Source organism: Camelus bactrianus, chromosome 1 (assembly GCF_048773025.1).
Source record: "Camelus bactrianus isolate YW-2024 breed Bactrian camel chromosome 1, ASM4877302v1, whole genome shotgun sequence".
In the NCBI taxonomy this organism is placed as follows: domain Eukaryota; kingdom Metazoa; phylum Chordata; class Mammalia; order Artiodactyla; family Camelidae; genus Camelus; species Camelus bactrianus.
Genome location: NC_133539.1, coordinates 66,877,000 through 66,901,763, shown reverse-complemented (window position 1 = coordinate 66,901,763; position 24,764 = coordinate 66,877,000). Strand labels below are relative to the sequence as shown.

General features: G+C 39.6%; 1 protein-coding gene across 9 annotated transcripts in view; it reads left to right on the top strand.

Annotated features, from left to right (window-relative positions):
* The window catches only part of TP63 (tumor protein p63), a 208,512-nt gene that overhangs the window by 159,340 nt on the left and 24,408 nt on the right, over positions 1-24,764 (top strand). For 7 of the 9 annotated variants that reach the window (XM_010959242.3, XM_010959240.3, XM_074366029.1 and 4 more), the window contains 5 exons: positions 17,876-18,062; positions 20,024-20,139; positions 21,165-21,274; positions 21,960-22,096; positions 23,891-23,973. In XM_010959242.3, the coding sequence (XP_010957544.1) occupies positions 17,876-18,062; positions 20,024-20,139; positions 21,165-21,274; positions 21,960-22,096; positions 23,891-23,973 (633 nt within the window). The remainder of the gene's footprint in view (positions 1-17,875; positions 18,063-20,023; positions 20,140-21,164; positions 21,275-21,959; positions 22,097-23,890; positions 23,974-24,764) is intronic. The other 2 variants (XM_010959241.3, XM_045519783.2) reach the window with 1 other exon arrangement.

The window sequence follows — 24,764 nt, the reverse complement described above, 5'->3', positions numbered from 1 at the left end:
CATGGAATACAGTAACCTGAATATAGCAAAGGCATTTATTTGTATTTCGGGAGGTAGCATTCAGTGCGCCGTATGATGTGTGCACATGTACAGTAGGGGCCCTGGATCTGAAGTTAAAACCTAGATTAGAAGCTTGCCCTTGTCTTCTTCCCTGCTGTTGTTGTGAGCAAACTAGTTTACCCACTCGAGCCTCTGATTCTTCATTGATGAAAAGGGGATGAAGATGATTTTCTCATAGAATGCTAGCTTAGAATTAAAGACTGTGTGTGAAAGTGTTCCATAATCTCTGAAGAACTCTGCAGATGGAGGTGTGACCGTGTCATCTGTGGAGATCAGCAGATGCTGTTCCCCTCCGTACTATCTAGACATATTCTCCCATCTCTTGTCACAAGACTGGCCTATTCAGCCTTCCAGGAAAAAAAGAGTATCTCACATCCAAATATATTCAAATGATTGGAATAGAGGGTTCACTTTTAGGGTTAATTTGCCAATGAAACTGCACAATGAGCAATGAATCTAACAAACAGAACAAATATGATTGGTATTGTCTTACAGAGGGTGCCTGGGCTGTTCTGTGGGGATAGGGCTATAAGTGCATCCACCAGTCAGGAGGTTCTGAATGTGCTTCTGTTCACTGGGAAGACATAGCCTTCATCAGGGACTAGGACTAGAGGTTTAAGAACTGTGCATCTTGACATTTTAAAAGAGAACACAAGAGTGTGTGTGGAGGTGTAGATGATCACCTTCAACTCTGGCATCCAGGGATTGAAGATGGGACAGACACCAGGAGGGGATGCTCACTAGTTCAGGACCCACAGTGTGAGGCTTTGTCCTGGACCAGGGGCTCTGACACCTTCCTGGTGGGCAGAGACCTGAGCTCTGGGCAGGAGTGGGGCCTTCGTGACCCAAGGCTGCCTTGTCAATATGCCAAGATGGGAGCTGAGGAAGGAGAGGGGAAGGCATCTGGTTTGGGCCCCGAGGGGAGAGAAGGACAGATGTAGAAGCCCAGGGCTTTGCAGGCTGTTGGGAACAGTGAGTCACCAGGAGCGGGAAGGAAGACACTTTCTCTCCCTTAAGGGCAAGTGAAGGCTGAAACCCAGAGCCGTGCCCCGGAGAGTGCTGTGGTCAACCAGACATGCCACTGCTGCTGTGGAAGGGAGCCTGGTGGCTGGCACCATCCTCTCTTGCTGGCAGCGTGTATGTGCCCAGGAGACTCTCCGATGTGCCCACCAACCGGCTGCCCAGCGCACACCCTTTAGGAGAGAAGAGGTGTAGGAAGGTTTTACCGTGAAAAGATCACCAGGTTAGAAGTGAGGAGCCACAGGCTCTAATTCTGTCCCCTTGCTGACTTCTGGTGTGACCTTTCCTCGGAATCTCTTCCCTCATCTGTACCTTGGAGACTGAAACTAGGTTTGTCCAGTGCGGTAAGAATTCTCTGCCCACCATGGTTCCTGCTAGAAGGATTTTCACTCCACAGGTAATTCCATCTTCCTGTATCCCCGGGGGACATGCAGGTTTGGTTTTTTGAGGGACATGGTAGTCAGGAGGCTCGTTTGCAGGTGTTTAAGCAGCATGGAGAAGAGAAACTCCTTGAAGTCCATTCTCGGTCCTGTCATTTATTGGCGTGTCACTCTAAATGTTTGAGCCCCAGTCTCCGCCCATGTGCAGCAGGAGTCATCTCACTAGAGGAGTCTTCTCAGGATGGTTGTGACTTCAGGAAACATGAAAGGTTAGCTCACGTTTGTTGAGTACCTGTTAGGTACCAGTCCCTCTGACAGACGCCTTCCAGTGTCTGCTTCACAAAGGTAACCGTGAATGCTGTTACTGGTCAGGCAGGGTTGGCAGGGGATAGCAGCAACACAAGGCGCTAAATGAAAGGTCTTTTTATCCTCCTGGGGAGAGAAAGTTGCAAAATTACCAATCGGGACTGTCACATCTTTTTCAACTGACTTTCTAAAGCCATACCCGCAGGCAGCTAGGATGAGGCTGGCAGGCTTCACCCCCATCCCATCCCAAAGTCAGTGCCCATGTGCTGTCCTCCAGCAGGGAGGCTGCAGCTGCCTCTGGGCCAGGCTGATGCGCAGGGCTGGCCACAGAGCTGCCTGTGGTCTCCCGGAGAGGTCTCAGGGCACATTCCTCTCTGCCAAGATCGTGCTGCTTTGTGGTGCAGTCTGAGGGCCCCCCGCCCCCGCCGCACCCCACTGACTCCCACCTGCTAGGCCCCTTGGGCTCCCGGCTGGTCTTCACCGTAAGCGGGTAGCAGACAGCCCACCTGCTGGATGTCAACATCTGTGGGCGCGGCCCCAGGAAGAATGTGCCGCTCCCAGCCTGGGCTCAGGTAATTAATCCCCACAACTGACAGGTGGCAACAGGCGGCCCTTTGGCTGGGGCCATCAAGAAAAGTGCTTGGAGGAAGGATTTTTTTTTTAAACTATTAAGAACACAATTCATACATGTCTGGCAGCTAGACGACTGTGGCAGGAAGGGAGACGGGGAGGAGAAGTGAATACCAGGCCAGACGACTGTGGGGCCACTTTTGGGACATCCTCCTGCCTGATCCTGAGGAGAGATCCAGTAGGGCCTGTGTACACACTCACTCCGCAGATTTCCCTTCCTTTGAAGCAGATTCAGTCCTAAGTGGAACGCCTTCGTTGTGAATGAAGAAGTTGGAGCCCAAGAGGGGAAATGATTTGCCTAAGACGATGCAGGAATTCATTATGCAGGTGGAAGACCAGAGCCCTGCCCTCTTGACTTCTTGTCCTCAATTCTCTAGGTGCATTGTACACGTGCAGCTTAGAAATGGGGTGATAAAACTGTGGTCCAGTCACAGGAAGGATAAATAGTTGGCTGTTGAATGATCTTTTGGTTGTCCGCCTGACCTTTTAAAGTTGACTTCTCACAAGAGCACCCGTATCCCACCCCCAAACCACACGCCTGCGTTCACTCCCTCTGTTCGTTTTTGCTGTGCTGGTACGCCGTACGTCAGAGCCGTCAGAGACTGTTAGCCTGATGTTTGTTTAGAGTACATTGACTTCACTAAAACCTTTGAAGTGACCCCTTTCTAATTATCAAAAAAATTTGAAGACGTTTTTCCGAGATATGAAGTATATGAGGTTTCTCGAGTGGGTTTATTGGTAGAGAACAAATCCGGAATGTAGCATGTAGTCAGCCTGTACAGCTACATGCAGTAAGATTAGTCAGTAGATTTTGTTAAGCTCCTCACACCAAAGCTGTGTCTAGGTCTTTCCATCTAAGACTCTTTCTGTATTTTAGGGACTTGGATATTTGTCGTTAACTTTCTAAAGCCTCTTGATCAAAAATTTTGTTTTGACCCTAATATTTTTATTTCCAAGTATCTCATTTACCCCCCTTAGCAATCTTTCCCCAACCAAGTCAGTTGCCAGAACTTAATTTTGCCCTCTCTGAATACCCCATCTGTTTTGTGTGATTTTCTTTCCTACCGATTCCAATTATTGATTTCATCACCCTTCTTGCCTTCAGAAAAGGGCCTTTTTAATTAGGCGTTTCCCAAGAATACAGTTTAGAATAGGAAAAACAAACAAACAAACAAACAAGTCCCTGAATAGCTTTGTCTCAATTAAGACAGGCTTTTTGTACTTGATGTTTGCTGAACGTGGGTGAGTGGAGCTGTGACAGCTTTTGAGCTTGCCCCCTTTTTTTTCTTGTCAAATATTTTAGGTCATTTAAGTTAGTACAGACCTCAGCTTTCACCTCATGTATTCTTTGAACCCTTTGGAAAAAAAGAACTATTAACTAGATGTACACCTAGAATTTTCTGATAGTAAATAATGGTTGTCTTTTAGTGTATTTTATTATTTTTTCTTTATTTTAATCAACCCAAATTCATGCAGAAGGCCAGAAGTGTCGTTGATGTATTTAAGCATTGGCATAGGTTTAAACTCTTTTTTTTTAAGACCCAGCCATCCTCAGAGTAGGTAATTTTCCCAAAGTCTTGGTGGGCCTCAGCTGCATCTGGTTGTATATACTAAGGTTAACTCTGTAGTCTAATGGCCAGTAGGTCATAATGTACATAGTATGATATTAGAAAAAATTGAGCACATTTCCTTTTAGCATGATAGCATGCCGGATGTGGATTTCTCTGGAAGCTGGCGTTGTAGCGTCAGTGACCATGACGCTGCCCTACACAGTTGCTTCCCTTGATGACGGATTGAGCCGTATGGTGGGTTATATAATTGTTGAGTTTTATAGTCCATGGAAGTTTATTCTGTCCATTTTCTTGGAGAATTGTGGGTTAAAAGTAGCCTTGCGACTGGGATTTTTCACAGCCAGGCATTTCTTCTGGGGCAGGTTGAAGGTTTTTTTTTTTGTTTTGTTGTGTTTTGTTTGGTGGAGGGGGGAGGAAGGGTCTTTGCTGAACCTTTAGGAAAGAGAGCTGTTAAAAAATTATGCAGGTGTGGGCTGATACTAACTGGCATCTCTGCGCATTGTGGTACTGAATTACCAGTCTGGCAGCCAAGAGCGGGTAGTATAGCATGTCAACTGAGGCAGGTGGTGACGGTGGGTTGTAGTTCCTGAAATGCCTTTTTTCCCCCTTCTCTTTGCAACATATTATTAGTAAAGGAGCTGAATTTACTCGTGTTTTCCAAAATCCCCTGGAGTTATTTTATCTGAACATGATATTTGGCTTTGAGCGGCTCACTCTTCAATACGCCAAACCTCTTCCCCTCCCTTCCAAAACAAAACAAAACTAAGGCAAAGCTTGCTTTTGCATTTTTGTTAGGGACACTGTATGGAAAGAAAGAATTTAGTTCATTTGTTTGTTTTGAGGCGCTTTTGTTCCATACCACTGTAGACATACATACTTTGTTCGTGTGGATGTTCAAGACTGCATAAGAGGAAATTTGGTTGAGGCCCACCAAAAGTTGTGTCTCTTCATTCTTGCTTGTAGGCTAGTACTTCCCAGGAATAAACACGTTCTTGAGTGTGCATCCATACATGTAAGTACAAACATTGACTCCTACTCTTTATATATTTCTGATCAGGAATCAGAAAGCTTGTCAACACTTTGTTTTCCACATTCTTTTTAAAGAGTTATGCTGCCAGGTGAACCTGGTAATTGGTTTCTGTAACAGATTGGACCTGATCAGGAAATATTCAAAACAGAAGAAGCATCATAGATCATCTAATGGAGCGTCCTCATTTCCTGCCCGTGGGTGATTGTCTCAGGGTTCAGGGAGATCATAGGAGTTGCCTGAAATCCCTCAGTGAGTGTCAGAAGTCCATGATTACTTTTGAGAGGTCAGTTACTTCCATCTTTGGGAGTAAATTTTTTTACGTTTGCTTTCTTTTCTTTTTTTTTTCCCCTCTGTCACAGTATTTCATTTTCTAATATCATATTAAGATGTGCATAATTTAAAGAGCCACAGGTTCATTTGCAGTCTTACCTAAGTATGTAAAAAGGCTAGTACAGGCCACTGCTGACTTATCAAACCTAGGACTTAATGGAGTAGAATTGGCACAAGAAACAAACAAACAAACAAACAAAACTGGTGGGCATTTCATGGTTTTTGTTTTTTGCTTGTTTGTTTTTTGTTCAAGATCTTGTTCTGAGAATATGGTTACAAATTAGGGAAGAAAAATCTTAATTTCTAGACAAATGTATTTACTAAACTAAAAAGGATGTGATATTGGGTCAAAAAAGTAATATAGAATATCCTTATAATTCTGTAGGAAATTGGTGATCATATTTCATATTTTAAATGACCTCTAAACTTTATACTTATTTTTCTAATTGTGTTGTGTTTATATAAATTCGTACTGCTACCAAATACACACTGGCATCTGGCCTCTCCTTTGGCCCCACACAATGAGCACGAAGACCACATGCTACACGGGGAGGAACACTGGTCTGTAGGTCAAGATGGTCCTTATTGTTGAGTGTTTTTGAAAAAGTCTCGTTTCCTCTCTGGAATCAGTTCCTCTTGGATCCCTCCTCTCTAGCTGAAGTGGCTGAATCAACCGAGCTTTTTTAATCTAACTTTCTAAGAAAAGCTTTGTATCGTCTACCAAAAAACCTTCAAACAAGTGACTTAATAATAGAAGCATAGAACCAAGTCCTTGGCTTAAAATGTCAATTTGGTTTTCTATGGAAACTCAGTCATTGGAGTAAAATAAAGTTATAAAAATATTCACTTTTCAGAAGGAAGGAAATCTGAATTTATCCCTGCATTGCCTAGATTTAGTTATGTAACCATTAGAAGTCGTTTTTTTCAGGGATGCCCTCCTGACCCTCCAAACTAAGTAGAACCCTATGTGCCCTGTTTCCCTCTGCCTTTTCTTTAGACCATATATCTCAATTTTAGAAATAGTTTATTCAATGTCAGTGCTTCCTTTAAACCACCTCCTTTAGGATAAGGAACTCTTTCAAAAGATGTGGGACCTAGGACTGAACCTGGCATGAAGCAAGTGCTTGATAAATATTTGTTGAATTAGTGGACCAACTTCACCTCGGTAAGCCCAAGTTTTGTATCTGAAAATTGAAGGGAGAGGAAGGCTTAGACAAGACATGCTTAATGTTCCTTCTGGGTTCTGATATCTTATTTCTATACTGTGTCTTCTAACATCATCAGTCTGCAACAATTTTATAGGTTGGTGCTGCCAGTGCTAAATTTATTTATGAAAAATTTTAATTAGGAAATATTTCAAGCATACAAAAAAGTAAGTAAATTTAGACACCTGAGTATCTACCAAAATATTAAAAATGTTTCCATATTCCTTCAAATCTTTTTTGTTAAAACAAAATGTAACAGGTAAAGCAAAAGATCTCCTTCTGTTCTATTTCAGTCCCTTCTCTCCTTCCAACTATTAGAAGGAAATATTTCTATATGTAAGAACATGAATAGATCTTGAAAACATGGGAAGCAGAAATAGCAGACCACTGAGATTAAATTTTGTGCAGTGTAGTTTAAGTCAATATTAAGGACCCATAAAATTATACAACATAGATTTCAATACATACTTCAATAAAAAAGAACATGAAAACAAATATATGTAAGCACATGTATGACTGAAACATGAGGTTGTACACCAGAAATTGACACAACATTGTAAACGGGCTATATTTCAATTAAAAAAATGAAGCAAAATAATGTGTGGAAGCAGGTAAACTAAATCCATTATTTTTTAAATAAATAACTCATAGTTTAGAACTTAGTGATTACCAGCAGATAAATATGAACTGTGTGATTCATTGTAAATGGTTAATCTTTTAGCAGACTTTTATTATCTGGCAACAACCACTTCCTGAGCAGGTTGAAATAAAAATGTTTTCACAGTGTTCCCAGAATTGCTTAAGCTACATTAAGCACTTTATATGGAGAATCTTAGAAATAGGAGCAACTTTAGTAATAATCATAGCACATGCCTTTTACATCAGTCTTTGCAGCTGATAAGGGCTTCTCATAGCCCTGACTTTTTCCTGCATTTGAAGAGCTGTATATTGTATGTTACTTGTGAGGGGTGAAGTAACTGCATAAAGACTCAAGGGAAAAATAGAAGAGGCAGAAGTTAAATCTTGTCTTTTGACACCCCCAGTCCAGTAAATGTTGCTCCCCATCGTGGGTGTTGGATAAACGTCCTTTTCCAAACTCTTGGCTTTGAGAATTAAGCCCTTTCCTTTTTCACAACAAAATTAGCCTATTAATTCCAGTGTTACCTCACATTATTTTATTTATTTTTTGCCCAAAATTAAGACCAATTATTTTTTTCTTTTCTCTACTTGTTGACGAGTCGGTTGACTAAGCCACGTCTCATTTGGCTACTGAATATTGGGAGCCCTGTGTTAAAACTAACTCTTATTCATTCTGCTTTGATTTTAGAAAAGGGGTAAGAAAAATCACATATTCGTTTTTGCAAGCATCTTTTGTTCTAATGAGGAATAGTTCTTGATCGGTTTTGGTCCTTCCATGTGTATCTTTCGTGATGCAAACTAGAAGATGGAGTTTTAGTAAGTTTGAGACTTTTCTTTCATCTCTCCACTTTTTCATTCATTCCTACTGCTCTAGTTTAGACCCTCCTCATTTCTTCCCTGAATAGGTCCTGATGGATCTCCCTTCTTCCTACTTGGCTCCAACCTTGCTTCTACCAGCTTTGTTTTCCTTAATACTTAGAAACTGGTTAGGTCTTTCCCCTGCTTTACAGTCCTCAGTGGCTCTGCTTTGCCTGCTGGTAGTCTGCCTGTTCCTGTGGCACCCAGGACCCCTCTGAATCTGGGAGCTGCCTCCCTCGCTTGGCCTCATTGCTTTCCTCTCTGCCTCTTCTCCTCCTTCCCCCAGCCCATCTCTGTTTCAACCATATTAATGTCTCTTTGCTCATACTCATGGTGCTCTCTCTTCATAGTCCCTGCTCTCTGCTTCTTGGCTCTTCCTTCCTCCTATTCTTGAGGGCACCATCTAGTTGGTGAATAACTTGTCTTTTTAAGGCTGAGTCATGACCCCTGTGAAACCTTTCTTCTCTCCTTTAGTGGAACACATTTACTTTTCTCTTTTTTATCTCCAACCAATCCATCAGCAAATCTGGTTAAAATACATCTGGAAACCTACTGCTTCTCACCAGTTCCCTGCTGGTCTAAGCCACTCTCATATTTTTTTTTACATGGATTAGTTGCAGTAGCTTTCTTGCCGGTCTCCCTGCTTCCATCTTTGATCTACAGAGATTATTCTTCACAGAGCAGCCAGTATCTTATTAAAATGTCAATCAGATCACACCATCTTCTCAGGCCTCTCCAGTGGCTTACTGTCTCACCTCACATCAAGGAAAACTGAAGTGTTTACTCTGGCCTAAAAACCTTGCATGATCTGGGCCCCAACTTCTCTCAAATTTCCAATCTCACCCCTACCACTGTAACTTATGTTCACTGCTCTCCAGTGACACTGGCCTTCGTGACAAACATAGTCACCCCAGGACCTTAGCACTCACTATCTCTAATAATTGGAGTATTATTTCCCCAGGTGTGCATGGCTAACTCCAGTGCTTCCTTCAGGTCTTTCTTTAAATATCAACTTACCAAAATATCCTTTGCTGACAACTCTAGATAAAATAATATCCTCCTCACATAACACTCCCCAACTCCTGGCTCTTACGCTCTATCTCCTTTCAGTTTACCCTGATTTTCTTTTCTTTATAGCACTTTTCAATATCTGACCTAGTATTCACTTGTTTATCCCAGAATGTTAGCACCTTTAGAGCTTGGCCTTTGCTTTTGTTCACTGCTGAATTTCCACACCAAAAGCAGTCTTGAATATAGCATTTTCTGAACAAATATCATATTTATTAACTAGTAGTTAGTTGCTCTATCCTCTGTAATCCCAACACTTTGTATATACTCTGCCATACCCAGTATATTTATGCTGTTTGTGTTTCACTCTGCCTCTAAACTGTGAGCACCTTGAGGGTAAGGAATGAGTAATTTTTTCATCCAATTTATTTTACATTTTAAGAGCTATCCTATGCAGTGAGGATACATAAGTTCCTGAATCTGAGGGTTTTTTAAATCTTATGTCTCTCTGTTCTTAGTACAGACTAGAGTACCTAGCATAATGTAGTATGTACTCAGTAAATGTTTGTTTGATAATTATTGAATGATGTGCAAATGAGGAGATAAATAGACCTCATTTCTAGTTTGCAATGACAACTGATTAGCATATTCTAATATAGTCAACTTTTTATTTTCCACTACAATATTATGAATTCCAGAAAAGTGCTTAAGTAATTGGACACTCAAGCTATTGACAAAATCCTGTAGCAAATGTGTTGCTTAAAAGGTATGAAACTGAATTGAAAAATGTCAAAGAGACAAAAGGATGCAAATATTAGCTCTTGCTATATCTTAACTATATTTGTGGAAAACAACAAAAGCAAATTAGGGGCTTCTATTAAAAAAAAAAGGAAAACTAAGTATAAGGGAACATGATTTTTAAAAAAATTTTTATTGAATTATAGTCAGTTACAATGTGTCAATTTCTGGTGTACAGTATAGTGTCTCAGTCATATATATATATATACACACATATATTCATTTTCATATTCTTTTTCATTAAAGGTTATTACAACATATTGAATATAGTTCCCTGTGCTATACTGAAGGAATTTATTTTTTATCTATTTTTTATATATAGTGGTTAATATTTGCAAATCTCAAACTCCCAAATTTATCCCTTCCTATCCCCGTTCCCCCGGTAACCATAAGATTGGTTACTATGTTGGGGAGTCTGTTTCTGTTTTGTAGATGAGTTCATTAGTGCCTTCTTTTTCTCTTCTTTTCAGATTCCACATATAAGTAATATCACATGGTATTTTTCTTTCTCTTTCTAGCTTACTTCACTTAGAATGACAACCTCCCAGTCCATCCATGTTGCCACAAATGACATTATTTTAATCTTTTTTATGGTTGAGTAGTATTCCATTGTATAATTATACCACAATTTCTTTATTCAGTCATCTGTCAGTGGACATTTAGGTTGCTTCCATGTGTTGGTTATTGTATGTAGTGCTGCTGTGAACATTGGGGTGCATATCTTTTCAAATTAGAGTTACCTCTGGGTAGATGCCCAGGAGTGGGATTGCTGGATCATATGGTAAGTCTATTTTTAGCTTTTTAAGGAATCTCCATATTGTTTTCCATAATGGCTGCCCCAAACTACATTCCCACCAACAGTGTTGAAGGAGGAAACATTTTAAAGAACCAAAGGAAGAAAAAGCATCTCAAACAACTGAAAAGAATGTCTAAAAGTTTGCTTTAGTATAGAGCAATAAAACATAACCAGAAATGGAGACATTGTAACTGACTACACTTCAATTAAAAAAATATATATAAGCACTATAAATAAGTTGGAGAAGAAAACAGTAAACCTAGAACAGCAGGTTCGGATGAAAAGATGACTGGATAAGGTAAAAAGGGAGATGAGATAAGGAAGGTCATTTGAAATGCAATAGAAGAATTTCAATCATTTAGTTGAATAGAACAGTGTTAATTCTACAAAGCAATACTCATGGTAGGGAAAACAAATCTGAGCTTTCACAGCAGGTAAATAATAGAAAAAGGTGTTAACAATTAGTGTTTGAGTATATAAGATGTATAGTGGATGGAGAAGGGATATCCAAAGCAAGACTTACATGTTCCTAAAAATTAATAAGAGAATAAGGATTGAAAACACAAGAAAAAAAAAAAGAAAAGAGAAAATTTTTTGAGTTGAGGTCAAGCACGTAAGTTGAAAGAGGTCACTAATTTCCAAGTTATTTCAAGAAGAAAAGAGGACACATTTCGAACAGTTTCACTTAAAAAAAAATAAAAAAATAAAGAGGGAAACAAAATCCTGCAAGGATCTAGAGATAAATAAGAAGCTTACTTAATTTAAAGGAAGAAAATTCAAATCAACCTCAGACTTCTCTACAACACTAATTTATGCATTGACTCAATTATCCAGTTTCAAGAGATTCAGCTAAGACAAATTTATATACTAAAGATTTGTATACTAAAATGTACTCTACAGTGTTAACATTTTTACACTGGAGTAAAATTTATACCATATAAGAAAGGCACGTTTAAATTAATCATGGTATATCCCTTTTTAATACTATAAATGCAACTACTTAAATTATATTTTTAAATTAGAAGATACTTATCATATGTTTTAAAAAAAAGATATCAAATTTTTTGTGATATGCCCCAGTTTGTAGAAGTGTGTGTGTGTGTGTGTGTGTGTGCGTGTGTGTGTAAGAAAAAGTCTAAAACGTCATGGAACTGTGTCTCTGGGAAGGAGGAATATGTATCTATTTTCTTCTTTCCATAATATTGGACACTGAAGACTAATAGAACCACTCCCCTCAAAGAAATGCTTCATATGTTCCTCAATATTAAGAATTAGATACATCAAAATGTTGCGTATATATCTAAAGGAGTGCTTAAAGGGAACTTTGTAGAATTAAATGCCTATATTAGAAAAATTAAGTCTAAAATCCCCTGATCTAAGATACCAATGTAAAGAAGACTGTGAAGAAGAAAAAGAAAGCAGTAGCAAATTGAACCATAGTTCACTTCTTGTGGTTAGGCAAGAATAAAAATTAGAAGTCACGCATATTGGAAAAGAAGTAAAACTGGCTTTACTTGCAGTTGACATGATTATATTGATGTAGCAAATTATATCTACAAAAAACTACTAGAAGTAATAAGTTTAGCAAGATCATAGGATATGATCAATATATAAAAATCAATCATGTTATATGTACGAGAAGAATACAATTAGAAATGTGTAATTTTAAAGTATCATTTACAAGAATGAAAAACACTGAAGGAGCAATCTAACAAATTTGTACAAGATTTGCACACTGAAAACTATAAAATATTCCTGAGAAAAGCTAAAGATGACCTAATTAAGTGGTGATATATATCATGTTCATGGATTAGAAGACACAGCATTACTAAGATATCAATTCTCTTCAGAATGACCGATATATTCAACAAAATCTCATCTAAGATTCTACCAGGCATTTTTGTGGAAACTGACAAATTGCTTGTAAATATTATATAGAAAGTCAAAGGACCTAGAATAGCTAAAACACTTTTGAAAAAGAAGAACAAAATTAGAGGACTCATTTTGATTTTAAGAATTGCTATAAAGTTAGAATAATCCAAACAGCGTGATACTGGTGTAGAAATGGATCAGTAGAAGAGAAGGCAGTGTCCAGATAAAAAGACTTGAACACATACAGTCAATTAATTTTCAAAAAAGTTGCCAAGGCAATTCAATAAAGGGAAATTATAAAGATACAGCAAATGGTGCTGGAAGAATTGACTATCTGTTTAAAAAAAAAAAAAAAGAGGAGAAAGAAGAGGAGGGAGAGAAACAAGAGAAAGGTGACTGAAAGTAAATACAGGACTGAATGCAAGAGCTAAGATTATAAATCTTCTGCAAGAAAACATAGGAGGCCCTTCTAACAGTGGGTTAGACCAAGATTTCTTAAGATACAAAAAGCATGAGCCTTAAAAGCAAAATATTGATACTTTTTTTAATTAACTGTTTTGAAAAATACAGAAAGTGGGGTAAAAAAGGCAAGCTATAGCCTGCGAGGAAATATATTTTTAAAATTTAAATAAAAGACTTGTATCCAAAATACATAAAGAACTATTTTAACTCAAATTATGAACACAAGCAGCCCAGTTAAAAAATGAAAATTTTAGAAGTATGAAAGATTTGAACAGACACGTCAAAAAAGAATAGTAAATAAGCATATAAAAATAATATAAAATGCATATAAATCTATTTATATTTTAACTTTTTATTATGTAAAATATAAGTGAAGAATGTATGTATATGAAAAGATACTCAACGTCATTAATCATCAGGGAATGCTAATTTAAACCACAATGAGAACCGCCATGTATCTGCTACAGTGTCATTGAAATTGAGAATACCAAGTGCTGGCAAGGATATGAAACCCTCATATATTGCTGGTGGGCCTGTAAAGCAGGGCAGCTTCTTTGTAAAACAGTTTGGTAGTTTCTTATGAAGTTAAGCATACCCCTACTCAGCAATCACACTTCCAGGTGCTTATCCAACATATGTCCTAAGATTTGTAAACGAATGTTCATAATACAGTTGTCCCTCCATATCCATGGGGCACTGGTTCCAGGACCCCTGATGAATACCAAAATCCATAGATGCTCAAATCCCTTTTATAAAATGGTACAGTATTCGCACTTAACCTACATGCATCCTCATTTATACTTTAAATCACTTCTAGATTACATATAATGCTTAATACAATGTAAATACTATATAAATAGTTGCTGGCATGGCCAATCCTTGTGCTTTTTGGAACTTTTTGGAAAAGTTTTTCCGTATATATTTTCAATCCGTGCTTGGTTGAATCCGTCAATGTGGAACCCACAGATATGGAAAGCAACTGTAGTTTTATTTACAGAAAGTAAATATAACCTGGAAATAATTGATGAATTGATAAATAATGGAATTCCATGAAATAATAAAATGGAATGCTGACATGTGCAGAAACATAGGTGAATCTCAAAAGCATTACGCTAAGTGAAAGAATCCAGACACGTGACTGTACTGTATTATTCCCTTTCTGTAAAATTCTATAAAGGCAAAAGTGTAATGAGAGAAAGCAGGTACATGACTGCCTGAGAAGGGACTGGGGAGAGGATTAACTGCAAAGGGGAAAAAGGTATTTCTGAAGAGTGGTGGTGTCTGGGGGAAGGCCAAGGAGGGGATGGAAATAGTATGTATCTTATTTGTGATAATAGTTAGACAACAGTATACATTTGTCAAAAGTCATCAATGTGTACACTTAAAAATTGGTGTATTTTGTAGTAAATTACGCTTCAAAGCTGATTAATGCAAAACAAAATCTATATACCCAAAAGAAAAAATTAGTCTTTAGATTTACAGAATCTCAAGTCAATGTTTGGGAGGCAAATTTTAGAAATCCCGGAGAGAAAGAGGGAGCCATTAAAAGAAGTCCAGTGTGTTCCAGTTTGCAGACTCTGCTGAATTGAATCACCAGGGTATTTTAAAATCTTGGCATAAATCAGATTCCCATTTTTGGTGATCTTGCAGAAGCATGGAAAATTGGTGAAGATAATAGGGGCTATTTAGTGGGGGATAAGGAAAGAGGGCAAGTCTCTAAGGAATTATGAATACGCTGTAGGCCAGGAAGACTGAATTTAGCACTAGGAAAATATTAAACGTCATCACAGAAACAGTTTGCAAACAATGAAGGAAATAGAAAAGCAGAAGCTTGGCTTTGTAAAGAAGCAACCGCGCCAGACCACTTCAGCCCCCTAATGAACTGAACAGCAGGTCTGTCTGGCAGTTTAACCAGAAGCAACAATTGGAATGCATCTTGGCCCTGGACAGATATTTAGATTTAGTCAATAGTAAACCCTCATCACTATAATTGGAAAATACGGTCTGCAGTCCTAGATGCAGGCCTGGCTGAGGAATGATAGCTAAATTGCCCTGGAACGGTGCAGAGAACAGAGGAAAACTATGTTTGAATCATGGGTGATGAGTGTACGGTGTGTCTGAGGCATTAAGAAGTTGGCATGGGCTGGGAAGCATGTGTGTTTGGAGAGCGAGGAGAGGGAATGAATCAAAGATGGAGCCAGAACACAAAGGGCCTTAATGAACCATGTGGAAGGGCAGGACCCCATTCATGAAGTCCCCAGAGGAATTGTTGATGGTAAGTAGGTCACTTTTGAGCTCCGTTTTCATATAGAGAAGATTGTATGTATATCTTTTAGTTGATTCATAAATAGCCATACAGCTGGGAGTTAGAAAAAAAATTAAAAAGTACACAAATTTGCCCTGCTGAGCCAAGAGAATGGGAGAAGATGGACTATGGTTACAGGAAGAGAATAACTATATTTGTTGCTACCCATCTCTTCTCTGTGACCTTGGGCAAGTCCTCTCTCTGACTTTTTCTTATCTATAAAATGGGGATAATAATACTGATCCACTATCTGTTATCTGCAATTCTGAAATTCAAAGAACTCTAAAAACCAAAAGTTGCTTTGGTTTTGTTTGAATTTCATAAGTGGTGGCAAACTCAGGTGATGGTGAAACATGACCTGAACACTGAGGCTTTCTAGCCCTTTCCCACTTGGTGTAAATATTCATGAATGCTGAAGAAATAGTAAGGTTTGATTATGGAGTGCTCCCCTACATCCCGCTGGAGGGGTTTATAACATAGGCTGCATGAACTCTGCTCCCTTTCTAAAATCTGAACAGTTCTGGATTCTGAAACATCTGGCCACAGGGGCTTTAGATAAGAGATTGTGTATCTGTAATCCCGTCCTCATAGGCTTCTGGGAAGATTAAATTTCTTACAACCGAACTCAGAAAACGGTGAAACTATTATTGGTTATCATTATTTAAACTCGGAAATTAGACTCCCCACTCCCATCTCTGAGAATGAGTGAGGATTTAATACCTGATAATGCCTAAGATTATTCTTAATATTTTTTACATTTTAGTCTGTCAAGTGTGATTTATGGTATATCAGTTATTGAAACGGAATGTTCCTCTTCACCATCCTACTCTGAACACTTTTCCTTCTTTTTTTTTTTTTTGCAGTCTTTACATACTTGGATAGGAGCCTTATTTGCCTTCAGGTGTTAACTGATAAACTTATTTTGCTGTCATCTTTCCTAAGGAGCAGTTTATGAAATGCGTGTTTAGATGATACATTTCCTAATTAAAACACAAACAGACATGCTTATTTTCTGAGCGTCCTCAATGAAAGTGAGTTCATAACATGTTTTAAGACGAATATCTTTGTATAGTCCTTGGTTAAAAACACCAGAGCAAAATTATCCACCTAGATTTCATTCAGTGTTTCCCAAGTAGAATTTTATTTTTGTGGTTGATTTTTGGCATTTTGGCATGCTTCCTGTTTCTTCAAGCTATGTAAAACCCTTTTGCCGTGTTTAATCCTTGACCTGTGGGCACGGAGAAATGATTGTGTAATACACGTCTAGTACTGGGAAATTTTTAACTGAAAATATCGTATCCTGAAATGCTTAGGAGAAAAAGAAAGATAGATTATTTAAGTAAATATTATATTTCATAAGGAAGAGATAAAGCAATTATTTTTGAATGTGCTTTTCAGTGGGACATTTGCCTCTGTTCAGAGTTGGGTGGGAACATAGCAATAATGAATCCCTTTGCCACTCTGGCTCCTGCTCCCCAGTGTCTTTTCCTTGGAGGGATGTTGCTGCCAAATTAGGACAGCAACCTGTGTGTGTGTGTGTGTGTGTATGTTTACCTTTGTTTGGTAAGTGTTACTAGGTGCCCTGCTCTTGGCCAGCAGGTCCACTGCCTGGGTGGTTTCACTCAACATCAGAAAGAGGAGGAATGCAGTGATGAGGCACTGACCCAGAGAACAGGGATGATAAGGTTTAAGATAGTATAAGGATTAGAGCTGAGACTTTCTATACTGGTTCACAGGTAAGAAGAAGAATAACACGGAATAGGACCTTTTTCTCCTTCAGTTTGTTCTAGGTCTCATGCTTTCTCCACCCTATTTTCCAGTTCTATAACCAACCAACCAACCAGTCCCTGGACTTCCTCTCCCTGCAGAAGGAGATGGGGGGAGGAAAAGTTTCAATGCCTTATAAATGGAAAGATCTGCATTTTGATCCTCTTGCTGCCATGACTTGCTGTGTTACAGTAGGGCAGTCCTTCTTTCACGAAAGCAGAGGACCAAATGGCCCCTTCCAGATTCCTCATTCTTTTAAGCTATGACCTTAGAAGATAAGTACAGTTGTTTGGGGGAAATTTTGCTTTGCAATTTTCTAGTCGGTTGACTTTGGGTAAAATCTCTTCACTCTCTGCCTGATTTTCTGTCTTAAAAAAATTTTTTTTTCCATAAACCCTAATTCCTATGAGTCTCTCTAGAGTATTGTAAGGTTGGGATTAATTATAATCTGTTTAATATCACTCAGTACAAAAGAACATTGTTTTCCCATTTAGTTTCTGATACTCAATAAAGCTGCTCATAGTATTAATCACTGAAGTCTTTCTAAAACTCAGTTTCTTCATATTAAAGAGAAGATAACAGGAAATAATGACATAACTGTGTTTTGGTAAATGTGAAATACTTTATAAACATAGGATTTTATTTAAAGGAGGAAAAATTATCAATTTGATTAATGAACATATCTCCCTCTAAGAAGATTGCTGGATGTCATGTACATAGTAGCCAGTGGTGAACATACAACAGAAAGTGAATATATTTTCCTTGCTCAGATTTTGAATATAACAGTATCTCCACTTGTTTCTTTCCTTCCCTCCACCATTGGCCCATGTCTAAGCAGTATTCTACAGAACTGAAGAAACTGTATTGCCAGATAGCGAAGACATGCCCCATCCAGATCAAGGTGATGACCCCACCTCCTCAGGGCGCTGTCATCCGTGCCATGCCGGTCTACAAGAAGGCTGAGCATGTCACCGAAGTGGTGAAACGCTGCCCCAACCACGAGCTGAGCCGTGAATTCAACGAGGGTAAGGAGAACTGGGATCAGTGGCTGTTCAAGTCATCTTCTTGGAGATAGAGCTCCTGTGAGATTTGGGGTCCACCTACCTGGTTCCAACCTCTGCAATCTGATGGCAGCTCAGTCTACCTTGTTGGCTGACAAGAGTGACTGAGAATAATGATGAATAAATGATGAATACACTTGTGACTTTCACAATGATTGAACTGTTTATTTTAATATTGGCAATTGCTATACGACCTGGACTTGGCTCTTTGTTTTGCTTCCTCTTTTTATTTTTTATTATAATTTTTTTAATGGGAGGATATAAGGAGAACAATGTGGCATCTGGTCTGTTCAGCCCAGGCAAGGGTGTCCTTCAGCTTCAGGGCCTCTCCCAGGGTGATTGTCAAGGCTAGACCAATTGGGAGCTGAATGGATAAGAGAAAGGAACATAAAAGCCGAGAAATATTTTTAAAAATATGGAAGAGGAAAGTGGGAAATAAGAAAGAATTGAAGACAAATAATAGATAAGGGGGGCAAATGGAAGATCTGGAGCATAAGCTGAGGGGCGAGGTAGACAGCAAAATGAAGGACTGGGAGTCAGAGAGCAGGTTTACTGGGGCCACCGTTAAGCTCTGTGACCATGGATAAATCATACCCCAGGTCGTGAGCCTCAGATCCAGTAATGGTTTTACAGAAGAGCTTATTATTTCCAAAGGCCCCCTTACACCTGCTACTCTAAGGTTCTATGAAGGGCGCTAAGTCAAGAACACAGAAAAGTGGAAGGGAAAGACAGGAGAAAACATAAAGTTTCATCAGAGTGATGGGAGAGCAGAAGAGTTGGGAGTTACAATACTTCTTATAAAAAAATATATGCAAAATAGAAAGATTAATAGCCAGAGTGTGTGAATGTAGAGAATATAAATTATGGTAGAGAAAAAAGTAATGGCAAAAGAGACTGTAGAAATTTAGACAGAGAATATCAAGTTAAAATCCTACCACCTCTAGTCCTTGTTGACGTGACCTCATTATCCATAGCTTTGCATCTTGCTTTTCACTTAGCAATACGCTCTGAGGGTTATTTCTCATAGCTAGGCTTCGTTATAGGTTTCCATAGCTGCCTTTGACCCATCAAAGTGACATACCCACTTTTTTTTTTTTTATTGTTTTTACTTATTGTTTGACATCGTAGTTGTTTTTAGTTTTTGCCATAATAGATGGCGCTTCAGAGATCTTCTTGATACACTTAGCCTTTAACTTTCATTGAATATCAGTTTGTGTAGAGCAAGAATATGCAGTCAAAAGTGAAAAACACCTTTATGGCTTTAACCCTTGGAGAAGCATCTTTCTTTTAGAATTCTGACGAGTATCACATTTTGTGAAACTTTGCCTCCGCTCTTTTTAAAACCTGTTTCCTTTCTCTTATCCTCTGTCCTGGGGCTCCTTCAGCACAACAAAAGCAGTAGGTTTTGAATCTTTATGAACAAAGCAAGATTTAAGGATGGAGACTTGATCATGAAGAAAAGAATAGGAAAAGTGAAAGTTATATCCTTGCCATCTGTAGCTTCTGATTTAGTATTTTTAATGGTTAATTTCGGGGCAGTGTTTTTCTCTCAAGATAATATATTTTTTTTAATTAACTTGCTCCTTTTTCTTCCATTTTCCAGGGAACATGGCAAAATTCTTGTATGATCAGGTCAGAGTTGTAGCCATAGAGTTCTCTACAACTTGAATTGTTGACCTTGAGCACCAGAAACATAGGACAGTTCCCTTAAATATAGATGAGCATTCCTGTGCTTTCTGTTGCTATAAAGGTTGTGATACCTTTGTGTATGAGATATCCGTCAACAGGATCTATTCCTTTTTCCTAGTATGCATATTTCCTCTATTACAAACCATTTCGTTGGCCACCACTTCTGTCTATGCAGTTTCATTTTGTTCTCTTTGTTTTGAGAGTGAAGAAGTATCTTTCCTTTCTCTGTTCTGCAGGACAGATTGCCCCTCCTAGTCATTTGATTCGAGTAGAAGGGAACAGCCATGCCCAGTACGTGGAAGACCCCATCACAGGAAGACAGAGTGTGCTGGTGCCTTATGAGCCACCTCAGGTAAAGAGATAAGGACTGGGCAGACCTGAGCGAGATTAGTTTTGCTGATAGCAGGGTGTTTCAGGCATGTATTTTGGTCTTAGTTCTTGTCATTGAACAGGTAACTTCTTTTTTTTTTTTTTTTTTTTTTTTTTGTATTTGTCTCCCTCCTCTCCATAGGCCACTTTTCTATCCCCCTTTAAAACTCCTAAATCTGTACTAAATTTATACTTGGTAACATGGCTCTGCATTCATGTTCCCATCTTAAAGGCAGATAATAATTGAATCTACAGTTAATACATGGCATTATTATCCAGAGATTTTTAACTGGCAGTTCAGCTGGTAGTGAGTGTGCCCCTATACTAGATGCAAGTTTGTTCACACTGGCATGAAAATGGGAGACCCTAAGAAGGATCTCTTAGCTGAAGTTTGAATGATCAGGTTGGCAGATTAGAAAAGCAGAGTGGTGTGGTGGAAAGAACGCTGGAGGAGTGGGCCAGAGTCTGTTAGTTTGCTGGCTTGCTCTCTGCACCTTTAGCTTGTAACTTCTCCATCTCTGGGCTTCAGATTGCCTCACTCATAATTATTAATTTTTTTGGACTAGATAATTTAATTCTGAGGCCCTTTTAAGCTCCAGAGTGTTCTTTATAGAAGTGTACATTCACATACATGTTGTATGTTTTATCAACCTTGGTAAAATGTCCCTGGAGCATTGCTCCTATAGTTGGTAATTTTTTTTATCTTTTCCTTTTTATCTGTGTGATGAACCCTGTTTGAATCAGGAGATATTGCAGATGAATAGGGTCCAAGATTGTTATTTGTAAAAAGCCTGTCTCACCTTATGGAGGGCCCACTGTTGCGAACATTAGCTTGACATTTCCCAGAGAAGAATCTACCTTGGGTTGTAGAGCTTGCCTTCCTAGAAGAAAGCATATCCCTTCATCAGAGGTGTAGTTGTTTAAACAGAAGAACTAAGACAGAAGGACTAAGAAGGAAGAATGTCTGAATCCATTGTTAATACAGAATCTTTTCCCCTCTGTGTTCAGGTTGGCACTGAATTCACGACAGTCTTGTACAATTTCATGTGTAACAGCAGTTGTGTCGGAGGGATGAACCGGCGTCCAATTTTAATCATTGTTACTCTGGAAACCAGAGAGTAAGTGGCTTATGCAGAATTGTCATTCTGTAGAAACTCTGGGCAGAGTGCAAAGTGAAATTGTGTTTGCTTCATCATTACCTTTGCACGTACTGCAGAGAGCTAGCCTTGATTTTACCCTGTGTGCTTTAAATCCTTGCTGCAAACTCTTATATAAAAGATCTAAGAAAGTGAAGACAGAACTGGGTGGGTAAAGGTAGAAGAGAAAAAAAAAAATAAAAGAATTGGGAAGGCGTTCAAGTCGCTTCATACCTGAATTCCTGACATTTGACAGGAATAGCTTCTGATTAGACAGTGTTTGTTTTCATATGGTCCCCGAGGCATTTAACAGTTTCTTTGAGTAAATCTGAGCTGCCTGGGGGGATTTTATCTGGAGACACCCACTGGCTTAACTCAAGTTTCCTTCAAAATATGTAGCTAAATACAGCTGTTCAGCTAATGGCTCGGAGGTTCTTTGCAGAACAAATGGGTTCTATTTACTAATATTGCTCATGGCAAGTAAGCACTTTTGTGTTCTGCCAAATGCTTCGGGGCCCATCCTCAAAGCCGGCACAGCCGCTCTGGTGGTGCTGGGTACCGGCAATGGCCAGCAGCATCGGAAGGAAGGAATAGAAACAGGAGAACTCCGGGGCCTTTTCAAATCCTTTTAACTTAACCCTTTCTTCTCCTCTTCTCTAATTTTTAGTGGGCAAGTGCTGGGCCGTCGCTGCTTTGAGGCCCGGATCTGTGCTTGCCCAGGGAGGGACAGGAAGGCGGATGAAGACAGCATCAGAAAGCAGCAGGTGTCGGACAGCACAAAGAACGGTGATGGTACGAAGCGCCGTAAGTAGCTGTAGTGGCCAAATGGGGTGGGGGGCCGGGGAGTGATATTTGAGAAGCTGCAGAATAAGACCTAAGGGCTTTAGAAGCAGCCTGACCCGAGGCCACCAGAGCCAGGGGGCGCAGCCATGGCTGAAATGGACTCCAGGTGTGCGCCACTGCTTTTCAAAGCAAATGATCATGGTGAGGATTTCTTAGCCCAGCGTCCTCAGAATATGACTCCCAAACCAGCAGCGCCAGCATCATCTGCAAATTGGGTAGAAATGCAAAGTCTTAGTTCCCAGGCTTGGAATCTATGTTGTGAGAGTCCTCCAGGTGCCGAGCTCAAGTTGGAGAAGCAGTGTCTCAGCCTGTTGGTCTCCATTTATCCTTCTGCCATTGAGCATGAGGGTTGAAACTACCATCTTCCTACCTCACGAGTCTGGGGGAAGAGTGAGATTTAGGAACGCATTTCATGCAGCCCAGGCTGGGGAATCTGCAGGTATGTGCTCACTGATACTAGATATCTAAGACCCTCCAAGGTCCCCAGTCATGCCATTTACCATGAGGCTGACGATCCAAATCGGTTGTTTCAAACTTGGTTTTTTATCAGTAAAAGCTTTTTTTAAATGAAATATTTCAAGGAATGTGAAATAGATGAGAGCAGAGCTGCTCTTGTTGAAGGAGCAGGAGTCGGGGGTGGGCTGTGGTTTCAAGCTCCACCCACCCCTTGCCCAGGAGGCACCCGCCCCGAGAGGCCTCGTTCTTCTGGTAACAAAGCTTGAAAACCACTGACCCACGTGAGCCACTCGCAGGTAAGATTTAATTCTGGAAGGCGGCTGGCATAAGCCTGATATCCCTAAAGCAAGAATTTTAAAGTATGTCACACTATGAATTATATCACGATCAAAGGTTTTCATCTTACTCCTAATTACTATCCAGAAGAAATAAAAATAGTATTGCATTTTGCAGAACAACAGAGTGTTCTAACAGCCAGCCTCCATCAACTTCTGGCTGTTCAGTGGGATTTGCTTTTCCAGTTAGTCTCTTTTTCTCAAAACATCATATATATACTATTTATATTAAAATATAATATATATAATATCAGCAGTTACATCCCTACCATAATTTTCCTCTTGAGTGTGTCTGGTGGCCCAGTTCCATATGCTTCCCTGAGCAATTCTGGTACCTATAAATCAGTAATTTTCAGTAAGACCACTTATCTGAACTGTGCTAGAAGGATCATCTCTATACCCCAGATCCTGGGTATAGTTTCTGAATTTTGGAAACCTTAGGGATTTATGAGATTAATTCACTCATTTTACCAAAGGGAAAAAAAATGAGATCCCGGAAGGAGAGACTGCTTGTCAGAAGTGATGCGATGTCTGTACTGACATGGGAAGGGAACTCACAAGGCTGAATGCATTGGCAAGACAACCTCTACAACACACATGTATCTCCTGGGAAGATAAAGGATCTGAAAAATAAAACACAACAGCAGTTTATCTTCTTTTCCCTAATAGCTGTTCCCAGACACACACCAGAAGACACAGGGATTCCCACAGCACTGCTTAAGCCAAAGGCCGTTTCCCAGCCTCCCTCCACCCAGATTTTTCTTTCACTTGTTCTGCCTCACTCCCACCACCTCATTATTACTAGGTTTACACTTAAGGTAAAAGCAGTCATCACCAACTGAGTGGCTGCCTAGAACTAGAAATTCTGATCTCAGGTATTGCTGGTGCTACTGTGTGTTCCATAAGTGCATTATTGCTTCAGAAATGTTCCCAGGATGAAACTTGCATTTTTTTCCTTCGCCAGCTTTTCGTCAGAACACGCATGGCATCCAGATGACGTCCATCAAGAAACGGCGATCTCCAGATGACGAACTGTTATACTTACCAGTGAGTCCCCCTGGGGAGTCAGGACTGCTGCATTTTCACTTTCTTTGAATCAACTTTTACTCTAGGGTCATTTTTTTGATTATCTGTGACAGTGAGAAAAGGGTGATGGAAGCTAGTGACATAAAACAGAGAGAATCCATTTTTTGAAAAATTAGGAACTTCTTCCCTCTACAATTCTGAACAGGTTAATAATGTGGCCTTCTTTACTTCCTCTTCACCTAATCAAAGCTACTCTCCTAATAGAATGTTTCTTACCCTAAGTTTTTAAATTAATATGTACTTCATGATTTAAGAGTGATAAGATTATCCTAGACAACATGGCCATGTCAATTTAGGACTAAAATTCTGTCAGAAGGCATTCACAAAGCTGATAATACAACAGTTACAAAGAATGGCCTGTGATTTATTTTAGGGAGTGCTATAAAGCAAGCCAGGCCAGCTAGGATCCTCAGTCATGTGTGAATGGCCAGAGACTTGGCCCAATTATTGTGTAAAAGCCTTGGTCGTTCCTCCAGGGAATATAAGCCTTCTCACGCTCACTGAGGCACCCCTTTTTTAGACTATGGTTGCAGTCCATTGAATTCTTATCACCTTAGTTCTTTGCCATCCAGAGTGGCAGTGAAGTTTTGGTGACCAATGTAGCCCTTGGTGCCATCTACACTGACAGGAGACACGGGTAAGCAAGGCCAGGAGATCGGACTGGGATTGAAATGAAAAACAGGTTTGGGTGTGCCATGCCCACCGCCCTTCCTTCTCTGGGCCCTGAAAGTCAGGTCAGGGAATGAGACTGC